General features: G+C 27.9%; 4 protein-coding genes and 2 long non-coding RNA genes across 8 annotated transcripts; 2 read left to right on the forward strand and 4 right to left on the reverse strand.

The window, feature by feature from the left end:
- Positions 1-992: 992 nt before the first annotated feature.
- Positions 993-2,879, reverse strand: LOC123260808. Its single transcript, XM_044722161.1, has 4 exons — positions 2,721-2,879; positions 1,714-1,836; positions 1,353-1,638; positions 993-1,277 (listed from the first exon to the last, which is right to left on the reverse strand). The coding sequence occupies exons 1-4, from the start codon at positions 2,772-2,774 to the stop codon at positions 1,069-1,071; spliced, it is 672 nt and encodes a 223-aa protein (XP_044578096.1). The 5' UTR covers positions 2,775-2,879; the 3' UTR covers positions 993-1,068.
- Positions 2,880-2,932: 53 nt separating this feature from the next.
- Positions 2,933-8,706, reverse strand: LOC123260790 (probable basic-leucine zipper transcription factor N). The gene is made up of 5 exons (XM_044722136.1): positions 8,570-8,706; positions 8,414-8,476; positions 7,904-8,360; positions 6,273-6,400; positions 2,933-3,350 (listed from the first exon to the last, which is right to left on the reverse strand). Exons 1-5 carry the CDS (start codon positions 8,618-8,620, stop codon positions 3,054-3,056), a joined length of 996 nt encoding a protein of 331 aa, XP_044578071.1. The 5' UTR covers positions 8,621-8,706; the 3' UTR covers positions 2,933-3,053.
- Positions 3,423-8,659, forward strand: LOC123260827. The gene is made up of 3 exons (XR_006508533.1): positions 3,423-3,445; positions 6,245-6,456; positions 8,573-8,659. It is a non-coding gene; the product is annotated as an uncharacterized LOC123260827 (long non-coding RNA).
- Positions 8,707-10,474: 1,768 nt separating the features above from the next.
- Positions 10,475-14,147, reverse strand: LOC123260791. Of its 2 annotated transcripts, none has more exons than XM_044722137.1 (3): positions 13,697-14,147; positions 11,269-12,658; positions 10,475-10,951 (listed from the first exon to the last, which is right to left on the reverse strand). In XM_044722137.1, the coding sequence occupies exons 1-2, from the start codon at positions 13,739-13,741 to the stop codon at positions 11,726-11,728; spliced, it is 978 nt and encodes a 325-aa protein (XP_044578072.1). In that variant the 5' UTR covers positions 13,742-14,147; the 3' UTR covers positions 10,475-10,951; positions 11,269-11,725. The 2 variants fall into 2 exon arrangements, with proteins under 2 accessions (XP_044578072.1, XP_044578073.1); XM_044722138.1 differs by lacking the exon at positions 10,475-10,951 and having other exon boundaries at positions 11,722-11,904; positions 11,969-12,658; positions 13,697-14,143.
- Positions 14,148-14,238: 91 nt separating this feature from the next.
- On the reverse strand, positions 14,239-18,018 carry LOC123260793 (EF-hand calcium-binding domain-containing protein 1). 2 transcript variants are annotated; one of them, XM_044722141.1, is made up of 4 exons: positions 17,805-18,018; positions 16,568-16,982; positions 15,578-15,831; positions 14,239-14,465 (listed from the first exon to the last, which is right to left on the reverse strand). In XM_044722141.1, exons 2-4 carry the CDS (start codon positions 16,967-16,969, stop codon positions 14,243-14,245), a joined length of 879 nt encoding a protein of 292 aa, XP_044578076.1. In that variant the 5' UTR covers positions 16,970-16,982; positions 17,805-18,018; the 3' UTR covers positions 14,239-14,242. The 2 variants fall into 2 exon arrangements, with proteins under 2 accessions (XP_044578076.1, XP_044578077.1); XM_044722142.1 differs by lacking the exon at positions 17,805-18,018 and having other exon boundaries at positions 16,568-17,117.
- Positions 17,996-19,755, forward strand: LOC123260847. The gene is made up of 3 exons (XR_006508557.1): positions 17,996-18,082; positions 18,145-18,198; positions 19,671-19,755. It is a non-coding gene; the product is annotated as an uncharacterized LOC123260847 (long non-coding RNA).
- The last annotated feature ends 2 nt before the right edge of the window (positions 19,756-19,757 follow it).

Raw genomic sequence — 19,757 nt, forward strand, 5'->3', positions numbered from 1 at the left:
GTAATCAGCAAAAATAACATGTATATAAAATTCTTAGTCCGTTGACTGAATTACTACATGTAATGTTAAGTTTTGGAAACCTTACAATGACTTTTTCCCCGCTGCTAAAGAGATTTTTTTGAGTTATAAATAGTGTAACTAACAACTTTTTTTTATATATATAGATTTAAGGCTTAAAATTTTCATCGAAAATCGTGAATTTTTTTTTGTCAACCCGCTAATTTATTAAAAATAGATTTCTTGATCATTTTTTCGATTAATCGCTAAATAATGTCTTATGTTAATTGATTTTTTTTTTTTTATTTTTGAATTCCCTGTTTAAAAATATTCATTGAAAAAAATTCACTATCATTAGATTTGAATTTTTTTCAATAATTTCAATTGATTTCAATTTCTCAGTACATATCTATAGATATATAATTTACATGGAGCGAATTTTTTTAATTTTTTCCAATGAATATTTTAAAACAGGGTTTCGATGATTCAAACCGAAGATATCGTGCTTACTGCAAGTAACCTTTTTAACGAAACTTTCGAAAATCATCTACAAAATCTAGAAAAATCAGAATTTTTCAAAAAAAGAACTTATTAATAAAGTTCAAAATCACTCATATATGTATATCAATTTTCATATTAACCCTTTAATGTTCGGCCTTGAATTCCCACGCATAATTTGAGTCATATGTCTTTTTCTTTAAAGGAGAGAACTCCAGTTTTTTTTCCTAGAGAGGGGGCTAGAAAAACAGTAGAAAGGGACGCATGGAAACACTACTAAAATTAAACCGTCTCTCACACAACCGCAAACGGACTATGATTGGCTCTCTCCCCTAATAGCTCACACCGAGATTCTTTGCGACTCCCTAAACACTAAAGGGTTAATCAATTATAAAACCTCTTCAGAAAAAATATTTTTTCAGCCTTCTACTTCCGTATAACTCCTAAATGAGAAGATACAAACTCAATATCATTATTTTAAATAATCATAATTTTTTTATTAATGGAAGAAGTTATAACAATATCTTTTGCCTAAGTATATTCATATATTCATACATATATAAAACGCTTGAATCAATCATCATATTGACCAAATCTATCCTCGGGAAGATCCATCCTATCAAGTATTGACCTTCGATAGTCAAACCTGCCTTCCCAAGGAACTCCGTAACTGTAATATCTTCCATTCAAAGATTTATCCGCAGCTTCCTCCGAACTGCTGTCGATTTTTTTGTCTTCAACGATTCTCTTTCCCGCAACCGTGGATTCTTTCGCTACATTATCTGCAAAAATAAACCAATCAATAATAAAATACTCCTGAAAAAAAAAAAAAAAAAAAAAATGAAGATACAACAAACCTGGAGGCACAGTTGATCCTTCCGAGCGACCAGTGGCCTCTTCAGAATTATTAGGATCAGTATCCTTCCTGTTGTTGGCAGCAACTGCAGCTCTTGCTGCTACTTTAGCGACAGTTTGCACCGGTTCGCTAGAATTTTCTGTCATTACTTTGACAACAGCATCGGCAACCGCGTCCGCTGCCTTGTCTGACAATCTCATCGCCAGCAACCTGGTCGCGGATTTAGCAGCATCCGCGGCGGCCGTTGCTACAGCAGCAGTTTCTATTATTTTATCAGCATTCTGCTTCTAAAAGTACTCCAAAAATTGAAGAAAAAAACTCTGATAGTTTTTATGAAGAAATAAAAAACAATCAAGTCTTACTTCTTCTACGGCAGCTTGCGCTCTTCGGTATTTCCGCTGGGAATTTAAAACTGTATTAATATTTACATTAGAATTGCTATTACTGCCACGAGGACTCGGCCTTGCATTCGTCAAGTCAAAAATCTGTAGAAAATTAAAAATATTAAATTTTTTAATGACACTGAAGTTAACAGATACTAGAAATTTTTTTAGAATATGAAAATTAATTTAGCTGATATTTAATAGTTTTAAAACTTTTTGTAACAAACAAATTATAGCAAAAAAAATTTTTTTTAATTAAAAATGCAATTTTTTTAAAATAACTTTTTTTTACAAATTTTTCTTGTTAACAAAAATTAAAAAATTTTTAAATGACTGCTAACTTTAATATCGTTTTTAGAATTTTATAGCAGTGAAATTATGAAAAAAATTTCCGCACGTGAAAATTTTTCAAAATTATAAGTGGAAATTTTTTTAACTATTTTTTAATTCTAATTGATTTGTTATAATAATTTAAAAAATTGACAGCTGTCAGCTAACTTCAGTATCAGATTTTTTATAAGTTTGAAAAATAGTTTATTATTAATAATTAAAATAAAAATAATGATACTGAAGTTACTTGACAATTGTCAATTTTTTAAACTTTTAAACGAGTCAATTACAAAAAAAAATTATTTGAAAAATTTTATAACACTAAAGTCAGCCGACGTTTTTAATTTTTGATTTTTTTTTTTTATTAAATTAGAACTAAAAAGTATTTTTTAAAAATTGCACTTGGAGTTTTTCAAGTTTTTTACAAATGAAATTTTTTTTAAATTTTTTTATAACAATTTTTTCAATAAAAAAAAATTCTTAAAATTTTCAGATGTCGGCTAATTGAATTTTCATTAAATTTTCTCTAATAATTTCATTTTTTATTTTTACATGTGAAATTTTTTTCATAATAATTCAATTGCTATAAAATTCTAAAAAAGAAAAAAAAACATTTTTAACGTCAGTTAACTTCAGTGTGATAAAAATGAACTTACTTGATTAATAACCGCAGCGATGGCAAAGAATTTGTAAACAGATCCTCCAAACATCGTAACACTGTTAAATAATTTAAAAAACTAAGTACTTACCGTTCATCGAAAATACTTCCTTATATACCCTCCGAATATCGTAAATAAAAATAGCGATTACTTCAATTATAAATAGAGAAATGGAAATTGGCAATAGTAAGCCTGCCACTCACAAGTCGATAGCGGAAAATTTTAATTCAAAAGGATTTCAAATTATAAATTATAACCTGATTTATGTTATTTTTTTTAGCTTTATTGAAGCTTCATTTTGTAAACATACAAGATGTTCGGATAAAGTGTTCAGATCATGTCATCGTTGAGATACACACTTGTCAGAGGACGTTTGCGGACGTTCGTGTTGAAGTTTGTATTTGCGTTAGTGTTAACATTTGTATTTGTGTTGACATTTGCATTGTTACTGTTCTGGTTCATGCTGTTGGAGTTGTCGAAAGAATTTTCCAGTTCATGAAGTCGCGATAAAAATGATTTTCGCGATACGTCAACTACTATTGACGGTTTTGGTTGGCTTCCTTGTGCAGGAGCGTTTTCTTGTTCTGGGCCCGTATTTTCCGCTATTTGTTTCGATAGCAATTGAATCTGAAAAAAAAAATTTTTTTTTTGTTAATACAAGTTTAAAATGATGAATTTACTAGTAGTTGAAGTACATTTGGAAATTATTTATGGATGGGTAGGTAAGAGTAACGTTTATTTATAAACATAATCTGTGATACTGAAATTAGCCGACGTTCAACAATTTTTGACTTTTTTTTATTAATTAAATTATAACTAAAAAAATATTTTTAAAAATTGCACGTGTAGTTTGTAAAATTTTTTACATGCAAAATTTTTTCTTTTAAGGAGGTATTGTAAAAAATCACTTTTCTTACAATATTCCTCAATTTTTTAATACGCGTACTTCTAAGTGTCTTCTATACGAATAAATTTTTTTTAATAGTCCTTGCGGTACACGGAAAAAAAAATATTGTTAAAATGACTATCCAACGTATCCTCAAACGACATTTCCTTGAAATAACAATCCGGATTTCTGATTTAAGGATTCATTTGTTTGACTTAAAAGCATACAGAGAATAGCTCTTGTAAATATATGTAGTTTCGTCAAAACAAGCAACTGTTTCGTTAACGTGAGGATCTGTATAGTTGAATTAACTAAATGTAACGCTAAAATAATGATATGGATCGTCATTTTGATGATCCGCTGTATAGCTGAATTGGCTATACAGCGTATATCTCTAAAAAAAAAATTAGGAAAACGGTTGACCATAAAGGCCATCCCTGCAACTTCCCGCTAATTCCGTTAGTACCTGGCCGCTTTTTTGAGCTCTTCGAGCTCAAAAGTACAATTTGTGTGTTGTTTTAAGCTCTCCGAGCTCAAAAAGATACCTTTTTTATGCTTTTGAGCTCTTTGAGCTCAAAAGTCTGATAGAAGTTTCATAGAACACTATTTTTTGAATGTTCATACCGCAATAACTTTTGAATGAATGAACCGATTTTTACGCGGTTGGCGGCATTCTACGTAGTTTTTTAAGCCTTATAAATAATTTCTAAGTTTCAATTGGTCAAACTAGAAATTTCGGAGTAACTCTGAAAAAACACTTTTTTCGGTTTTCTTTCGTTCACGATATCTCTCGAACGAATCAACCGATTTTGACCGGATTGGCGGCGATCGACGTGGTTTTTCAAGGTTGAGAGCTGATTAGTTTTTGGAATCGATCGGTTAAGCCGTTTAAAAATTATCCCAAAAAAACCACTTCAGAAAAAATTTTTTTTCCTACTTTTTTCTAGATTTCTCCAAATTTCTCAAAATCTATCGGTTCGAATCGGTTTAAATTAACAGGAAATCTAAGTTTGGCAAAGCCCTTTCGAATGGCACCAACCGCGATGAAATCGGTTCAACCGTTCAAAAGTTATAAGAGGTTTACATACTCACACACACACACACACACACATACATACAGACATAGTGACACCCTCGCGGGAATAGTCAGGAAAGCTTCCTAGGACCTCAAAACGTCGAGATCTGATGAAAACTCGATTTTCGAAAAACGGGGTAAAACCAATAACTTCCCGATTTTTGAAAATTTTCAATTTTCTTAGCGGGAAGTTAAAAATGACTATACGGCGTATAGTCAGAATAACGATACGTATCCTTATTTTAACAATATTTTTTTCTCCGTGTAGCAATTTTCGAAATATTAACAATTAAAAATCGTACATCTAACATGTATTCCCTATCCTGACCGTAGTTAGAGTGAACATTTTATTGAATAACAACCAAACTTTTCTTAAAATTTTTTTGAAAAACTGAGAATATTTAATTGAAGTTATAACAAGTATTTTCTATCAAAAATAACATAAACTAGCGGTATTAATTTTTTTATAAAAAATATTTGAAGTTAGCGACTTATGATATTTTATGTGAGTGGAAGTAAGTGAGCGATAGTCCTATAACCTATTGGTGTCTTTATTTGCCACAATACCTCCTTAATTTTTTTAAAACAACTTTTCAATAAAATAAATTACAAAAATTTTCAGATATCGGCTAATTTAATTTTCGGCTGTTGCTAGTCATACGATTGTTGTATGAATAATAAATAATTATTTGTCCGACAATTTTTATATTAATGAAAATAGAATCAATTTTATATTAAAGCAACAAAGAAAATATAATTCATAAAATTATAAACTATTATATTAGTTGTTATTTAATGAGCGAATTTATTTTAAAAATTGTCGTATGATTTAAAAAAAAATAATCATCCGAAAATCGGATGAATAGACACTTCCTTAATTTTCATAAATAACCTTCAAAGGAGTATTGTCGGGAACTTATTTGTTTTATGAAAATCAATTTAGCAGATATTTGATAATTTAAAGAATTTTTGTAGTAAATAAATTATATCAAAAGAATTAGAAAGAAAAATTGACGTCTAGAAATTTTTTAATGTAATAAATGCATTCTTTTTTTCAAAACAAAAGATACTGTGCTAAGTATAATAGGTTGTGAAGATGATACTGTAATCAGCAGAAATCTGACAATTTTTTTTTATTTTTATTCCAAATCAATTATAAATAAAAATATTTTTATAAAATTTGCATTAATAATATTTTTTAAAGTTTTAGTTGGAGAATTTTTTTATGATAATTTGGTTCTTAAAAAAATCCGACACTCAAAAATTTTTGATTTTTTTTTATTAATTAAAAATTAGAATTAAAAAACTATTTTTTAAAAATTCCACGTATAATTTTTAAAATTTTGCACATGTGAAAATTTTTTTTAAAATTTTTTAAAAATTATTTTTCAATAAAATAAAGTATAAAAATTTTTTAATGTTGGCTAATTTAATTTTCATTTTAAACTGACAATTTTTATGAATTTTTTTAACAAATTAATAATTAAAAAAAAAAAAACATCGCAATTTTATATGAATATTTTTTCGAATTTTCAAATAATCCATAATTATTTCTTACAGATAAATAATTTCAATACTTTGAACTTACATGGCGCTCATGATAAGGGACAGCTTTGCTAACAATGTCAAGCAATTCGGCCAGCAAATGTTCAATACGCTGCAAACTTTTTGATGAGACATCAAGAACACTGAAGTCGACGAGTTTGGGCTGCTGAACTGATGGATGGACCAGCAAAAGAAATGACAGAGCGAGGTTAAAGAAGACTTTGAAGGTACTCATTGTTTTTATTTTATTTTTTTTTTTTTTTTAATTAATTTTTATAAATATTAATGCAAAGCTTGAGCTTTTACTTTCAGTCAAGCGTTGAGTGAGTGTCAATAAATATGACAGGTTTTGAACTCACTCGCAACATGCTAGCAGTCTGTTAATATACGGTTTATAATGTAAACAATTGTTTATTTACATCACGGTTTAAATGTGGATTAATTGTCGTTTTGGACATTAAATTGTTATTGCTTGTCCGTAAAATTGTTATAGCGAACAAAGCTATTAAATTTGTCGACGCTATGAATTTTATACGATCGAGTAACAATAATTAATCGAAAATATTGTGGTTTTTATGGCGATTTAGATTAATTTTATTTTGTCCGCTGTTTCACTTGTGGGTGGGATTAGTGTGAAAATGTTTTTCTATATTATATATTTAAATTGTTTTTTTTTTTTTACAATACTTGTCACATGCTTAACAAGTTGTCTTTTTGTTACAAAAGTTCGTGTGAAGTTAATTTTTTTGACATTTTTTGTAAAAATTATTCTAAAAATCAGTGAGTCGATCTTACAATTTTAGGATAAATTAAGTAACATTGGTTGTTATATTTAATAAAATTTTCATGGACATTGTTAGTTTGTGATGAATATTATAAATTTTAACTTAATAAAACTGCTGTTCTATTTCAAAAAACGATAAAATTTTTAAAACATATTTTTTTTGCAATTTTTTTTACTAAATTAAAAGTTTGTTTTTTTTTTCATTAATATATTTTCTCTTAAAAATTAAATTTTTTATCTTTACTGTTAAATTAAAAAAAAAAAAAACTTAAAAATCTAAGAATTTTCAGTTACTGTGTTTTGTAATGAAACAGCCGAAAAGTTGATAAGAAAAATTAGTAAATTAATACAAAGAAAAATAAAAATTAAGCTAAAAAACTTATATTTCATTTCATTCAACTGCTAAATTTTAAATTCAAAATTGCATTTTATTTATTTATTTTAAAATAATTCATTTTTTATCTTTAAAATTTTTTCTTCTTAAAAATCAAGTTACCTTTTTTTTTTTATCAAATTTAAAAAATAAATTTTTCCAAAGTTTTAAAACAAATTTTAAATTCAAAATTACAATTTATTTATTTATTTTAAAATAATTTATTTCTTATCTTTAAAATTTTTTCTTCTTAAAAATCAAGTTACCTTTTTTTTTTTATCAAATTTAAAAAATAAATTTTTCCAAATTTTTCAAATTTAAAATTTAAAAAAAATTTTTTTTGATATAAAAAAAAATCACAAACTTAAAATTCAGCAGCAACCAGACAAAAACCAAACAAACCATCGCTTAGATAAAATAATTAAATAAAACTAAGCAAATACATATTTCAAGTCTTGACTTCCCTGCAGCGCGCTTCTCCGAATCTTAATAATAAGCTTAACATATTCATCCTCACCACTTTCCGCAGATAAATTATCGGCTTCATCTTTCAGCAACAAACTTTTCCGAGTTTGTCCGTAATTAATAACGCCCTCAGAAGGCAACGACAGCTGCGACTCGACCTTTTTAACATCATCCAAAGTTTTCATCATGTTAGCTACAATATTCCTGGTCAGTATTTCTTTTTCCATGGAGCTCCTCTCAACCGAGTCGACCTGTAGGGCCTTCCTGGTGACGTGGTCCAGGGCGTCAGCTATTTCGAAAGCCGAGGGTTCATTGGCCCGGCGGCTTGGGAGCACTATAGGCGAAACAATGGTCTCCAACTCCTTGATCATCTCCTTGGAGGTCTGGGACCTTCTCGACGGCGGGTTGTCCAAGCGCTTTTCCAAAATTTTCCACAATTCTTTGGCGACTTCTTTCGGGTCTACGTTCACCACAATATTGACATTCTTGTTCTCGATCACAGTGTCACCCTAAAATTATTTTATTAAATTTTTATTTGTACTTGGTTGATCTAAAGTTTTACCTCTTTCGATTCCGTCGCAGGCTCGCGTCGATGCACAGACTTGGGAAGAGTTTTTTGATAAGTCTAAAATTAAATAAATAATTATTAATATTCAATTATAATTTATTTTGATTTTAAATAATCTGATTAATTAAATTAATAATTGAATTGTCTTACCAGGTGGACCTGATAAGCCGTAACGAGGAAAAAAAAATCCCAGAAAATCATGGCAATGGCGAGACAAAATAGAAGAGACAAATTGGTGAGGCACGATCGACGCGATGCGAATCGTTTGTCCTATAAAAATAAAAATGCATTAAATGAAAAAGTTCTTTTATACTTTAATCAATTCGTGGTCGTAACAGCTGCTATCGTATTATAAGAAAATTTTAATACCGCGGGCAGTAGATCGTTTCATCAAATGATTCACAGTACATTTCGCTGTAATTACAGATCCAAGACATACAACAACAAAATTCTTCTCGATTCTATACTTAAAAAGTAAATCAATTATTCCTGCTCGGATTAGTTTTATTCTTTTATTGTCTTCATTGCTTACATGTGCAATTTTATGTCTTGTTTGACACTAATTGGTAGCTAGTTCATTGAAGGATCGTACACTGAGAAAAAAAAATACTACTCTTGAGAAAATTTTCTTGTCACAAGAATATATATTCTTGATAATTTTCAAAAATATATTTTTTTGTCTCAAGAATTGATCGAATTAATCAAATTATTTTTTGTTTAATTCAAGAAAACCTATTCGTTTGTCAATCTGTCAAAATTAATGCCAATATTTTATTATCATAATAGATATTGATATTCTTTTGTCAAAAAACCAAAATTTATTTTAAACGATTCTTGAGCCAAGAAATTTTTTTCCGGACAAAAAATTTTTTTTTCTGTGTAGGTTATTTTTAAAAAAATTGATGAATTTACTATTTTTTTTTATGCAAAAAATTTTTTAATTTATCTATAAGCAATCCTAATATAAAATTGAGATGAAATGTATGTGGCATCAAACTATTCGTAACGTGATTGGTCGAATATATCATAAGCATGAAAATATATGCAAATGCTATAGTCAGGCGCGCGCTTGCGCGCGCAAATTCAAATTCTAGTATTTTATTAATTTGAAAACATTAATTACCTAGTGTTGAAATTTAAGTATAACTCTATAGAGTAATAAAATATATCTTCTTGGTTAGGTTTTTGGAATTGTAATAAGTTTTTTAAAAATCTAATTTAGGGTAAAAAAGTAATTATTTCTAACTCAAAAGATTTATATTTTATTTTATTTCGATAAAATAAATGCCGATCGGCGATATCAGTAATATACATATAAAGTTTTTATTACAAAATTAAATGATTAGATAGCTTCATTTTATGCATGTAACTAATTATAAAGAATTATTGCACAGAATATTACAGACTAATAAACTAGATATTTAAACTATCTATCAACTAAAAAAAGAAATAAATATTCATATTTTTTCTTCTTTCCAAAAAGAATTTCAATTTCTTCACAAGTTTAAGGTATTAATTTTTACAAAAAAACATTCGAAGAAGTTAGAGGTTCTAAAAATATAAAAAAGAGCATGTAAATTATAATTATAAAGTTGAAAAATAATAATTAATTTTATTACCAAATTTATTTTTAAAAAATTGCATATTTAGTTCCACGTATAAACTAACTTTTTATTAATTATAAAACTTGAAGTTTTTGGGCAACAGTTTAGTTTTTTTTTTCTAAAATTATCCATGAATTGGTTAAATTTATATAATTTAAGATTTTTTTAATAGTTATATTTATCAAAATTTCACTAAGATCACTGTAATGTAATTAAATTGTAAGAACAATGTAAATCTCTTGAGGTTAGAATCCTAAGAAGATATATCAGAATTATAAGTAACAATATTTGAATCTCAAATTTGAATATTTTCTAAAAACAACCTAAAATACTATATAAAAACTTGTAGTCAACAAAGTAACAAAAAAAAACTCTTGCATATTAAATTTATTAAACAAACAACACAACGTGAATCCAAAAGTAACAATAAATATTCCAATTAGCCACTTTTTTATACAACTAACATAAAAAAAACTGAATTAAACAAAGAAAAAAATCAAATCTCAGAATCTCCAATATTTATCTTCTTGATATCATTTCCAATAACTTTCTTCAATTCGGGGCGCCTGTTGATTTCCATCCTCAAAACTTTGGACAAAGCTCGATAAAAATCGTTATCAAACTCTGGATCAGAGAATTCCTTAACCAACTCAATAGATTTAGAATCGCTAGATTTTCCAGTCTTCCTGTCACTTCCAAAGCGAAAGATAGGATTTCTTCTCCAGGAGTTATATTTATTTCTTCTTCTTCTTGCATCAGCAATCTTCTGATGAATAGTCATTGCCAATATAGAACCCGGTAGGTGTTGATGCGTTTGACGTGGATTTATCAAGTAACAAGGCTGCTGTAAAAGCCGCAGCAATGTTTGTATAGTCTTCTCTTGTTCCATCAATTTTTCTTCAAGATCATTGTTGTGGTGAAATCCCACCTAAAAAACAATTACCAAAACTTATCAATTTTATTCACTAATTAAAATAATTTAACAAATAAATGAAAATGAAGTAAGCCGACATTTCAAAATTTTTATAAATTTTTTATTGAAAAAATTTCAATTGAACAATTAAAAAAAAAATTTTCACATATCAAAAACTTGAAAAACTACAAGTGTAATTTTTTAGAAATATTTTTTTAGTTGTAATTTAATTAATAAAAAAAATCAAAATTGTTTAGGCGTCTGCTAACTTCAGTGTCATACAAATAATTATAATTAAAATGATCTGATACTTAAATATCAAAAAAACTTACAGAGCTATCAATGAAGGCTATCAGAAGAATAGTTATGTATACAACCGCCATGTCTGCAACAGATTGCTTAAATTTTCGCCTTGATACCCGACTTATGACCAGAAAATGTTAATTATCCTCGCCTATTAAGATATAATTTTTTCTTAGTTTATATTTATAACTATCACAAAACAAGTATTGATTTTCGGTGAATTAAATCGCTTTCGCAACACTCGATTTAAAATAATTAAAACTTAGTACTTGACATTGAGTGCCGTTTTTAATAAGCGAATTAATATTCATTTTATTGGTCAAGATAAGCTTTTATTGCTTTATTGTATTTGTTATCAAGGTTAACAATTATTACAAACGGGCTTGTGATTAAAAAAGGTATTAAATAAAACAATTACTAATTTAAGTGACTAAAAATATTGAACAATTAAAAATCACTAGTTTATTTAATTAATAGTAATAATAATTATAAATAACTAAATTTATCGACTATTTCCCCGAGTTTCATGTTAGAAATAATCGGCTGCACATCTTTGATGTCGTTATCCTCAGGAAAGTCAAAGATATCATCGTTCTCATCGCTGGACGGGGATCTTATCACCCTGACAGGCTCGGCAGCCACTCCCTTATCGACTGAGGCAGGATCTGTAATTTTAGAGCTCGGAAATTTTCCATTTAAATTATTACTCGGGTTATTCAAAGTCAGTACCGATGCTTCTCTTTTGGTGATTTCGGGAGCTTTCGTAGCGTTTCCCGGCTCGACTGTCGATGAAACAGGGTCTGGGTTAAGATTCACTCTCGCTTCTGCTTTATCGGTAGAGTTAGTGCTGTTGGAAGAAGCGTTGGTCACATTTGTGCTGGTAGAGTTGTCCAAGTCACCCATGAATCTCAAAAAAGGAGTCGAAACGTTTGATTCCTTGCCAGCTTCTTCTATTCTGGCTCCAGATTCTGTGCTATGTCCTCCAAGAGCTCCAGCAGAGTCAGAAACAATTCTAACCGTAGAATTCATCCCGTCGAGAGCTTTGTTCCCGATCTCAATCAGAGTTTGCCCCAAATTGGGCGCCAGGTCCTTGGGATCAACGACGCCCCCTGTCGCGCTTTTCGACATTATACTTATCGCGTTGACTGGGTTCAGGTTGTCGAAAAAGCCTCTAGATTCTGATGGGAAGAAAAATCGGCTTTGAATGTCCGAGTTCTGCGACTTCAAGATGTCGGAAATAGAAATATTTTGGACATCAGCATCAATATGATTGCTAGGTTTATTTTTCAAAGCCATAACTCGGTTAGCGGCCTGGTAAAAGAGCCTCAGGAAAGTCTTCATTAGCTTCTTGTTCATTTCCAGTGAATTCGGGTCGTACTTTTGGGATCCATTGTTGGAAACTTCTTGAGACGTGACACTCTAAAAAAAATATTTATATACTGATAGAAAATTTATGTTCACTCAAGAGATATTTTATTTATTTATTTATTATTTAGTTTTAATTCCGGCACGTTCTATCGAGGTGCATAGAACCAAAATAAACAGAGTATAATTTGAGTTAAGTTTGTGATACAATATATAAAAATACAATTTATATAAACACAATACAAAGCTTTAACATATCATGCAAAGAAAAAAAAAGACACAATAAATTAAGATAGATTAAATCGAATTTTCAAGAATCCATAAACTAATCTTCTTGCGAATACATTTAGGTTTAACATTTAAATTTTTTAGATTCAACGGTAGTTTATTATAGTATTTAATTGCAACATAGTATGCATTTTTTGAGCTTATTGATTTTTTGATTTTAGGTAATATTAGCTGTCTAGTTCTGGTATTTGACAATCTTTCCGCAAATAACTTTTTACATTCTGAGAAGTAGTACGTAATACTATTGGCTATGAAAGCCTACTTTATATTTAATGGAGTTACAAGTTTATTAGTTGTATTTATTTTTATTCATTAGTCTGTTCTGTTTCTTGATCTAAGAATTTATTTTGGAAGACAAATGATTATTTTGCTTTAGAAATTTCTTGTCTTGATTTAGATTTTTTTGGCTTAAGAGCTATATTATCTTCAATCGATACATTTAAGTTTTTCAATAAAAATAACATTATCGTTTAAAAATCTTAAAATAATTCATCAAAGTAGATTTCAAAAACTAAATAGTCTTTAATTGTTATACCAAATAAAAATTATTTCTTGGAAATAAGTAAATTAATCACTCAAAAAAAGGCATTTTTAACACAAGTTGGTAACATCTTGAATCAATGTTATCGCCTATCTTGAACCAAGAGACAAAAATTCTTGAAAGAAATATATCTATATCTAGTTTCAAGAGTTCAAGTTTTGAAGAAAAAAAATTTCTTGAATCAAGATTGTTTTTCTATCAGTGTATAATTAATGAATTGATTGGATTAATTAAATTTATTTTAATTATTTACAGAGACTCACCCAGACAAAGAAGAGAAGAAAAACAATAAAGTCGATCGGTCGCATCTTGTTGAATAATCCGGCTGGTGAAATATCTTGTTTTAAATATCTCGGCAAGGTTAGTTATAATTAGAATAATAAACGATTAGTTTCGAGTAGCACGTTCCATGTTTCTATTATTCTTTCATAGTATGGTAGTAGTTGGTAAGTATGATGAGAGGTTCCTTGGTACCCGATATGGCGAATAACGATTTTACAATTGTACTAAGAAACGATTGGCTGACGTGTATTCCAATCTGATGAATTTTTAACCTCGACTATTGTTTCGTGTGATGACTAACATTCTAATCACCGATTATTTTTTTTAATACTTCTGGCTTATCGCTTAAATTAACGATCCTCAAATTAAAACATGACACTCTAATATCACTCTTACTGAATTTAATACTCGAGATAATGTTGTTAGTGCTGGTGAAAAATTAAAAATTTTATTGATATTGATACGCGGAATATTAATTCATTTTAATTTAAACTACTAATAATTATTGGAATAATTTTAGGTCAAGTTTATGGTTGCAATGTTGTAAGAAATGCCGAACAACTTTCCTCGGTTGGTAAACACTGCCCGAAAGCTTCCAACAACAATGGCTCTTCTTTTACAACAAATTCGTAGTCGTTGAAGGAAACTTTGCCGTCGTGATCGACGTCAAATTTTTTTAGGATCAACTCTGATAAATCTCGTACGCCTTCGTCGGGATCTTCTTCCCCTGGTTGTTTTATTAGACAATTTCTGGTAATAAATTATTAATATTTATTTACATTATTTTGAAGATAACTTAGGGAAAATTTTATTACACTGAAATTAGCATGAAAATTAAATTAGCCGACATCTGAAAATTCTTATAATTATTTTTACTGAAAAAATTGTTACAATAAAATTAAAAGAAAAAATTTCACATTTAGAAAATTTTAAAAATTATGTGTGCAATTTTTTTTAAGTATTTTTTTACTAGCAATTTAATTGTTGAAAAAAATAGAAAAATTTTTGAACGTCGGCTAATTTTAGTATCATGAAATTAGCAGACACCTGACAATTTTTTTTTAGATTTTTCTTTAAAAATAAATAAAGACACACTAAAGTTAACTGACATTAGAAATTTTTTTAGAATTTTTAATATCAAATTATTATCAAAAAATTTAATTAAAAAATTCCACATTTGATAATTAAAAAAAATTGTTAGTGAAATTTTTTAAAGTATTTTTTTTTTGGAATTAATTTGTCATAAAACTTTAGTTGTCAGCTAATTTCAGAATCATAATTATGACACTGGTTAACTGACATTAAAATTTTTTTTTAGAATTTTATGAATCAATTTTTATCAAAAAATTTAATGATAAATTCCACATTTTTAAGATTATTTTTAGAAAATCACATTTATAATTTTTTAGAGTCTCCTAAAATGCAATTTTTCTGAATAAATTGATTTTACTATAACTTATTTATTAAAAAAAAAATCTAAAAATTATATGTCTCTCAATTTCAGTGTCTTAAAATTTTCATCTGTGAAATAAAGTATTTTTTAATATCTAACATATTACTTGACTTATGGAAAAAATTTTTTATAATACTGAAATCAAAAGACATCTTAAAATTTTCAAGATTTTTATAAAAATTAAATCATGGTGTAAAAAATTTAGTAGAAAAATTGTAGAAATTAAAAAAAAAATTCTATCTGCTGTTTTTCAAAAATATTTTTTTTTTTATCATAATTAATTTATTATAAAAATTAAAAAAAATATTTTAGATGTCTGCTAATGTCAGTATCATTTTTTTTATTAGAGTTTTATTATTTTTATTTTTTGAATTAATTTGTTTCTTCATGTATTTAAAATAACACTTACTTTAGTAATTGAAACATTTCATCCTTGGTAATAAATCCATCGTTATTCAAATCATAAACTCTAAAACAGAATTCCATTTTATCTCTCAGGGTTCCACGAACAAAAACGTCCAATCCCATGATCCAAGATTCAAGTCTGATAGCACCTTCACTATCACGATCCCAGCAGCAAAACATTCGTTCAATCAATGCGTCTTCTGTGATAATATCAAAGGTATTGTGCAGCAGTTCACGGAATATCGTTCTGTCGATACCCTATCGATTAAAAAATAAGGTAATCATCATCATCATCACCATATTTCTATTGATAATAATAATAAAAGTATAGAAAAATTATCAGCGTTTAAAAGAGAAGCGAAGAAATAAATAATGCTAGATAGAATTTAAAATTAAAAACAATTGTTGAATGAATTTTATAAAACTTTTGAGTAATGAAAAGGAAAAGAAAAAACATATAAATCTCTGTAATATATTTATTTTACAAATGTACTGTTGTGTACACTGAAAGAAAAAATTTCTTTTAAAAAAAATGAGTAGTGTTATAATTTATTTATTCGTTGAAAATTTTCAACAATTTTGTTTTTTAGCTGAATAAATAAAAATTTTGCGCGCTGAATAAATAAAAGTTACTACTTGTTAAAAAAACAAAAAAGTTATCTAGATGTGGAAAAAATAATTAGTGTTTATCTAATATTGTTTTTTTCCAAATCATAAAAACTTATTCAACAAGAAAGTTACTGTGAGAAAAATTTTTATTCTTCCAGCTAAAACATAAAATTATTGAAATTTCAAACAAATTAATTTCTTATTATAACATTGCCCATTTTTTCAATAAGAAAATTTTTTTTTTCAGTGTAATGCCGTGATAATTTTTAATGATATATTTTATAGCTAAAAAATGATTAAATTATAATTATTATCATTTATCATAACAATTAAATATTATAAACTAAGAAAGATTATTATAAAAAATTAATTCTTCTTAACTTACTTCAACAGTCTGGATGGTCTGAGGAGCTCCTTTGGTGAACAAAGTAACCCCGATCTTGGCCGTAGGAACGGTCGTAATTTTCCTGTAAATCTTGCACAGAGCTTCAAGTTCCGGGCGAGAAAATCTCGTCTTCTTCTTCAGAGCCTCGACAACTTTGGCATGGTAAGCCTTCATGGCGGCTTCCTCGGTGAGCTTTCTGCGCCTTCTTCTCTGGATCTGTTCCCCGGGTTTCTTGGAGTTGACTGAGGGCTTGCGTCCGCTCGACAAGAAGATGGAAACACTTTTCATTACCAACGCCCCCGCCCGTGCGCTGATCGGCAATCGGCTAAACAGGGCGCCGACGTCGCTTCCACCCCCACCTACATGACCTTTCTTCGGGGTTGTGCTCAATCTTTCAGACATTCTTTCCTATTTTCTAACAATTTAATCAAATCTTTTGATGAATTACAAATTATTCTTTTTTCCTCATGCAAATATTGACCTTTCAAGCACGATAGATTCTCTAAGTTTCGCTTAGATTAGACTTGTGGTGCGTGCTTAGCGGACGTTAAACTATTGTTTAATTTTAACTGCTTTGTTTGCTTTAAATGAAAAGCTTTTCTCGGTAATTAAGATAGAACTCATTTTAATTATAATTAGTTTTTAAAAACTAACCACGCGATTCATGTTAATTTTTTTTTTTTAGGTTTGGAAGATTATGAAGAAAAAAAAATATCTAAGAAGAATAAAATCTTGGAACAATTTAAAATTGATAATTAAAATTAGAACTCATTTTAATTATAATTAGTTTTTAAAAACTAACCACGCGATTCATGTTAATTTTTTTTTTTTAGGTTTGGAAGATTATGAAGAAAAAAAAAATTTCTGATCTAAGAAGAATAAAATCTTGGAACAATTTAAAATTGATAATTAAAATTAGAACTTATTTTAATTATAATTAATTTTTAAAAACTAACCACGCGATTCATGTCAAATTTTTTTTTTTAGATTTGGAAGATTATGAAGAAAAAAAAATTTCTGATCTAAGAAGAATAAAATCTTGGAACAATTTAAAATTGATAATATGGTACAGCATAATTTATGTGTATCGTGTTGAAATTGAAAAATAATAACTAGCTTGGGAAGAAATGTATATCACCGCGGAAATCGGCGATGGCATGCGTGCAGGACTAATGTGCTGTGCTATAACAATAATACATAATATTATCATTGGTATATTTATAGAGAAAAAACTTACCTATTCCACGCACCGAGTTAATCCCAGTAATCCCGAAGAAACACTCGGTCGTTGGTAGCAACCCGATAGCATCGATCAAACATCTTCGTACTTTAGTTACATTACCGACTACTATGTAATACTGATACTAATACTCATAGTTATTGAAGTAATATAAATTTAACTGGGTAAAATGATTATTTTATTGTAAGTACATACGGATATTTGTTCCATATCGGTCATTACATTTTCCTGATTATAACTTGGAGCGGTATTTGAACGGCAATTATATAATAAAAGTAACTATTATGCTTTAGTAGTGTGTATGTAAATAGCAATAGAATAAAATTTTTTGTTGTAGTAAAAAAATAAGTGGCGCGTTGCGTGATCTTGGAGTTCGTGCAAGGATCGACAGGTAAGATTGAGAATTATTTAAGAATTTTAACGGGTTACTGATGGCTGGCTAATGTATTGTGATGTTAATTATAAGAAATAATTGATTGTAAACTTTTGGGTTGTTGAAAAGGTTACTTTGGTTCATTATTGGCTTGAGAAGATTAAGGGAAAAATAAGTTGAGGAAGAAATTACTTTCTAGTTGATGAATATGAAATTGGATATTAGTGATTTTTAACTTTATTAATAAGTTATTTTTATTTTTGAGATTTTGAAAAATTTAGTCTATTTTAGTAGGAGGATTTATAGGGAAGGAACAAGCGAAAGGAGATGCTAAGAAAATAAATAATTTACTTTCGCGAACTTAAATAGACTGGATTTTTTTTTCCACGTACTTTTAGTTGAAGAAAACGAATAAAGTTTTTAACTGATATAAAGTTATATTTTTAGGTAAGGGAAAAAATTGTAAAGTTAAGCAGCTATTCGGTCTCAGAAGGCTGAGAAAAGCGATTTTTTAATTATTTATTAACATGAAAATTGATTTACATATATTAGTGATTTTTAACGTTAGTAGTAAGTTTTTTTTTTGACAAATTATGATTTTTCTAGCTTCTGTAGACGATTTTCTGAAGGTCCTCTAAAAAAGGTTACTTGCAGTGAGCACGATATCTTCGGTTTGAATCATCGAAATTCAAAATCCAAAAAAAATTCTACTAATATAAAATATTATCTAGCGATTAATCGAAGAAATTATCAAAATATCTATTTTTAACAAATTAGGGGGTTGACAAAAAAAAATTCATGATTTTCGATGAAAATTTTAAGCCCTAAATTTTTTATAAAAATACAAAATATATTCGGAATTATTAATCCTTGGATCAATTACTGAAAAATATAGTCATAAAAATTGCTTAAAATTGAGAGATTGATTTTATCAGCCGTTTTTGATAAATCTTGTTCACCGATTTTAAAAATACAGTTTTAAGAAAAAAACATTTAAAGTTTTCAACCTCAGTCTCAAAAATCCTTATAACTTTTAAAATACTTGTCTAATTAAAATTAAATTTTCTATGAAGATACTAAATATATGTATATTAAAAAATTAAAAACATTTATATTTCAAAAATTCCAAGTATATATAAACCCTTAATTAATCAATACTGTTAGAAGTTATTCATTAATTTTTTGGTTAATCAATCATTCCCAGCGCCAAGATTTTTGCCGCAAATTAAAAATAACAATTCATAATTAGTTGAATGGTTCAAATTTTTGATATTATAGCAAAAATATAAGTCTAATAAAAAATTATTTTTAACAAAAGTTGTTCACAAATTTTGAATACGTGTAACTCCTTAATATTAATAATGATAAAAATACTACGCTCATTAACATAATTACTCTTTTATTAGTTACAAAAAAAGTACAAAATTATATTATTATTCTAGTTTTACAAAAGTGAAAAATGAATAATTTCAAAAGATTTCTTTTTCTAGATATCACTAAAATATTCCGCTTCCCGGTCTGCAAAGAAGAAAAAAAAATGGATTTAGTTGCATATCCCATAAATTACGAATGAAGAT

This window comes from Cotesia glomerata, linkage group LG3 (genome assembly GCF_020080835.1).
Source record: "Cotesia glomerata isolate CgM1 linkage group LG3, MPM_Cglom_v2.3, whole genome shotgun sequence".
NCBI classification, from domain to species: Eukaryota; Metazoa; Arthropoda; class Insecta; order Hymenoptera; family Braconidae; genus Cotesia; species Cotesia glomerata.

Excerpts from the sequence above, each read along its gene's own strand:
- LOC123260808 (XM_044722161.1), bottom strand. The coding sequence starts at position 2,774 with ATGTTTGGAGGATCTGTTTACAAATTCTTTGCCATCGCTGCGGTTATT. Across the intron at positions 1,837-2,720 it reads TCGCTGCGGTTATTAATCAA|ATTTTTGACTTGACGAATGC; the intron begins GTAAGTTCATTT and ends AATTTTCTACAG. Across the intron at positions 1,278-1,352 it reads AGGATCAACTGTGCCTCCAG|ATAATGTAGCGAAAGAATCC; the intron begins GTTTGTTGTATC and ends TTATTTTTGCAG.
- LOC123260790 (XM_044722136.1), bottom strand. The coding sequence starts at position 8,620 with ATGATTTTCTGGGATTTTTTTTTCCTCGTTACGGCTTATCAGGTCCAC. Across the intron at positions 8,361-8,413 it reads CTGCGACGGAATCGAAAGAG|GGTGACACTGTGATCGAGAA; the intron begins GTAAAACTTTAG and ends AAATAATTTTAG. Across the intron at positions 3,351-6,272 it reads TCCCTTATCATGAGCGCCAT|ATTCAATTGCTATCGAAACA; the intron begins GTAAGTTCAAAG and ends TTTTTTTTTCAG.
- LOC123260791 (XM_044722137.1), bottom strand. The coding sequence starts at position 13,741 with ATGCGACCGATCGACTTTATTGTTTTTCTTCTCTTCTTTGTCTGG. Across the intron at positions 12,659-13,696 it reads TTCTTCTCTTCTTTGTCTGG|AGTGTCACGTCTCAAGAAGT; the intron begins GTGAGTCTCTGT and ends TATTTTTTTTAG.
- LOC123260793 (XM_044722141.1), bottom strand. The coding sequence starts at position 16,969 with ATGTCTGAAAGATTGAGCACAACCCCGAAGAAAGGTCATGTAGGTGGG. Across the intron at positions 15,832-16,567 it reads AGACCATCCAGACTGTTGAA|GGTATCGACAGAACGATATT; the intron begins GTAAGTTAAGAA and ends TTTAATCGATAG. Across the intron at positions 14,466-15,577 it reads GAAATGTTTCAATTACTAAA|AAATTGTCTAATAAAACAAC; the intron begins GTAAGTGTTATT and ends ATTTATTACCAG.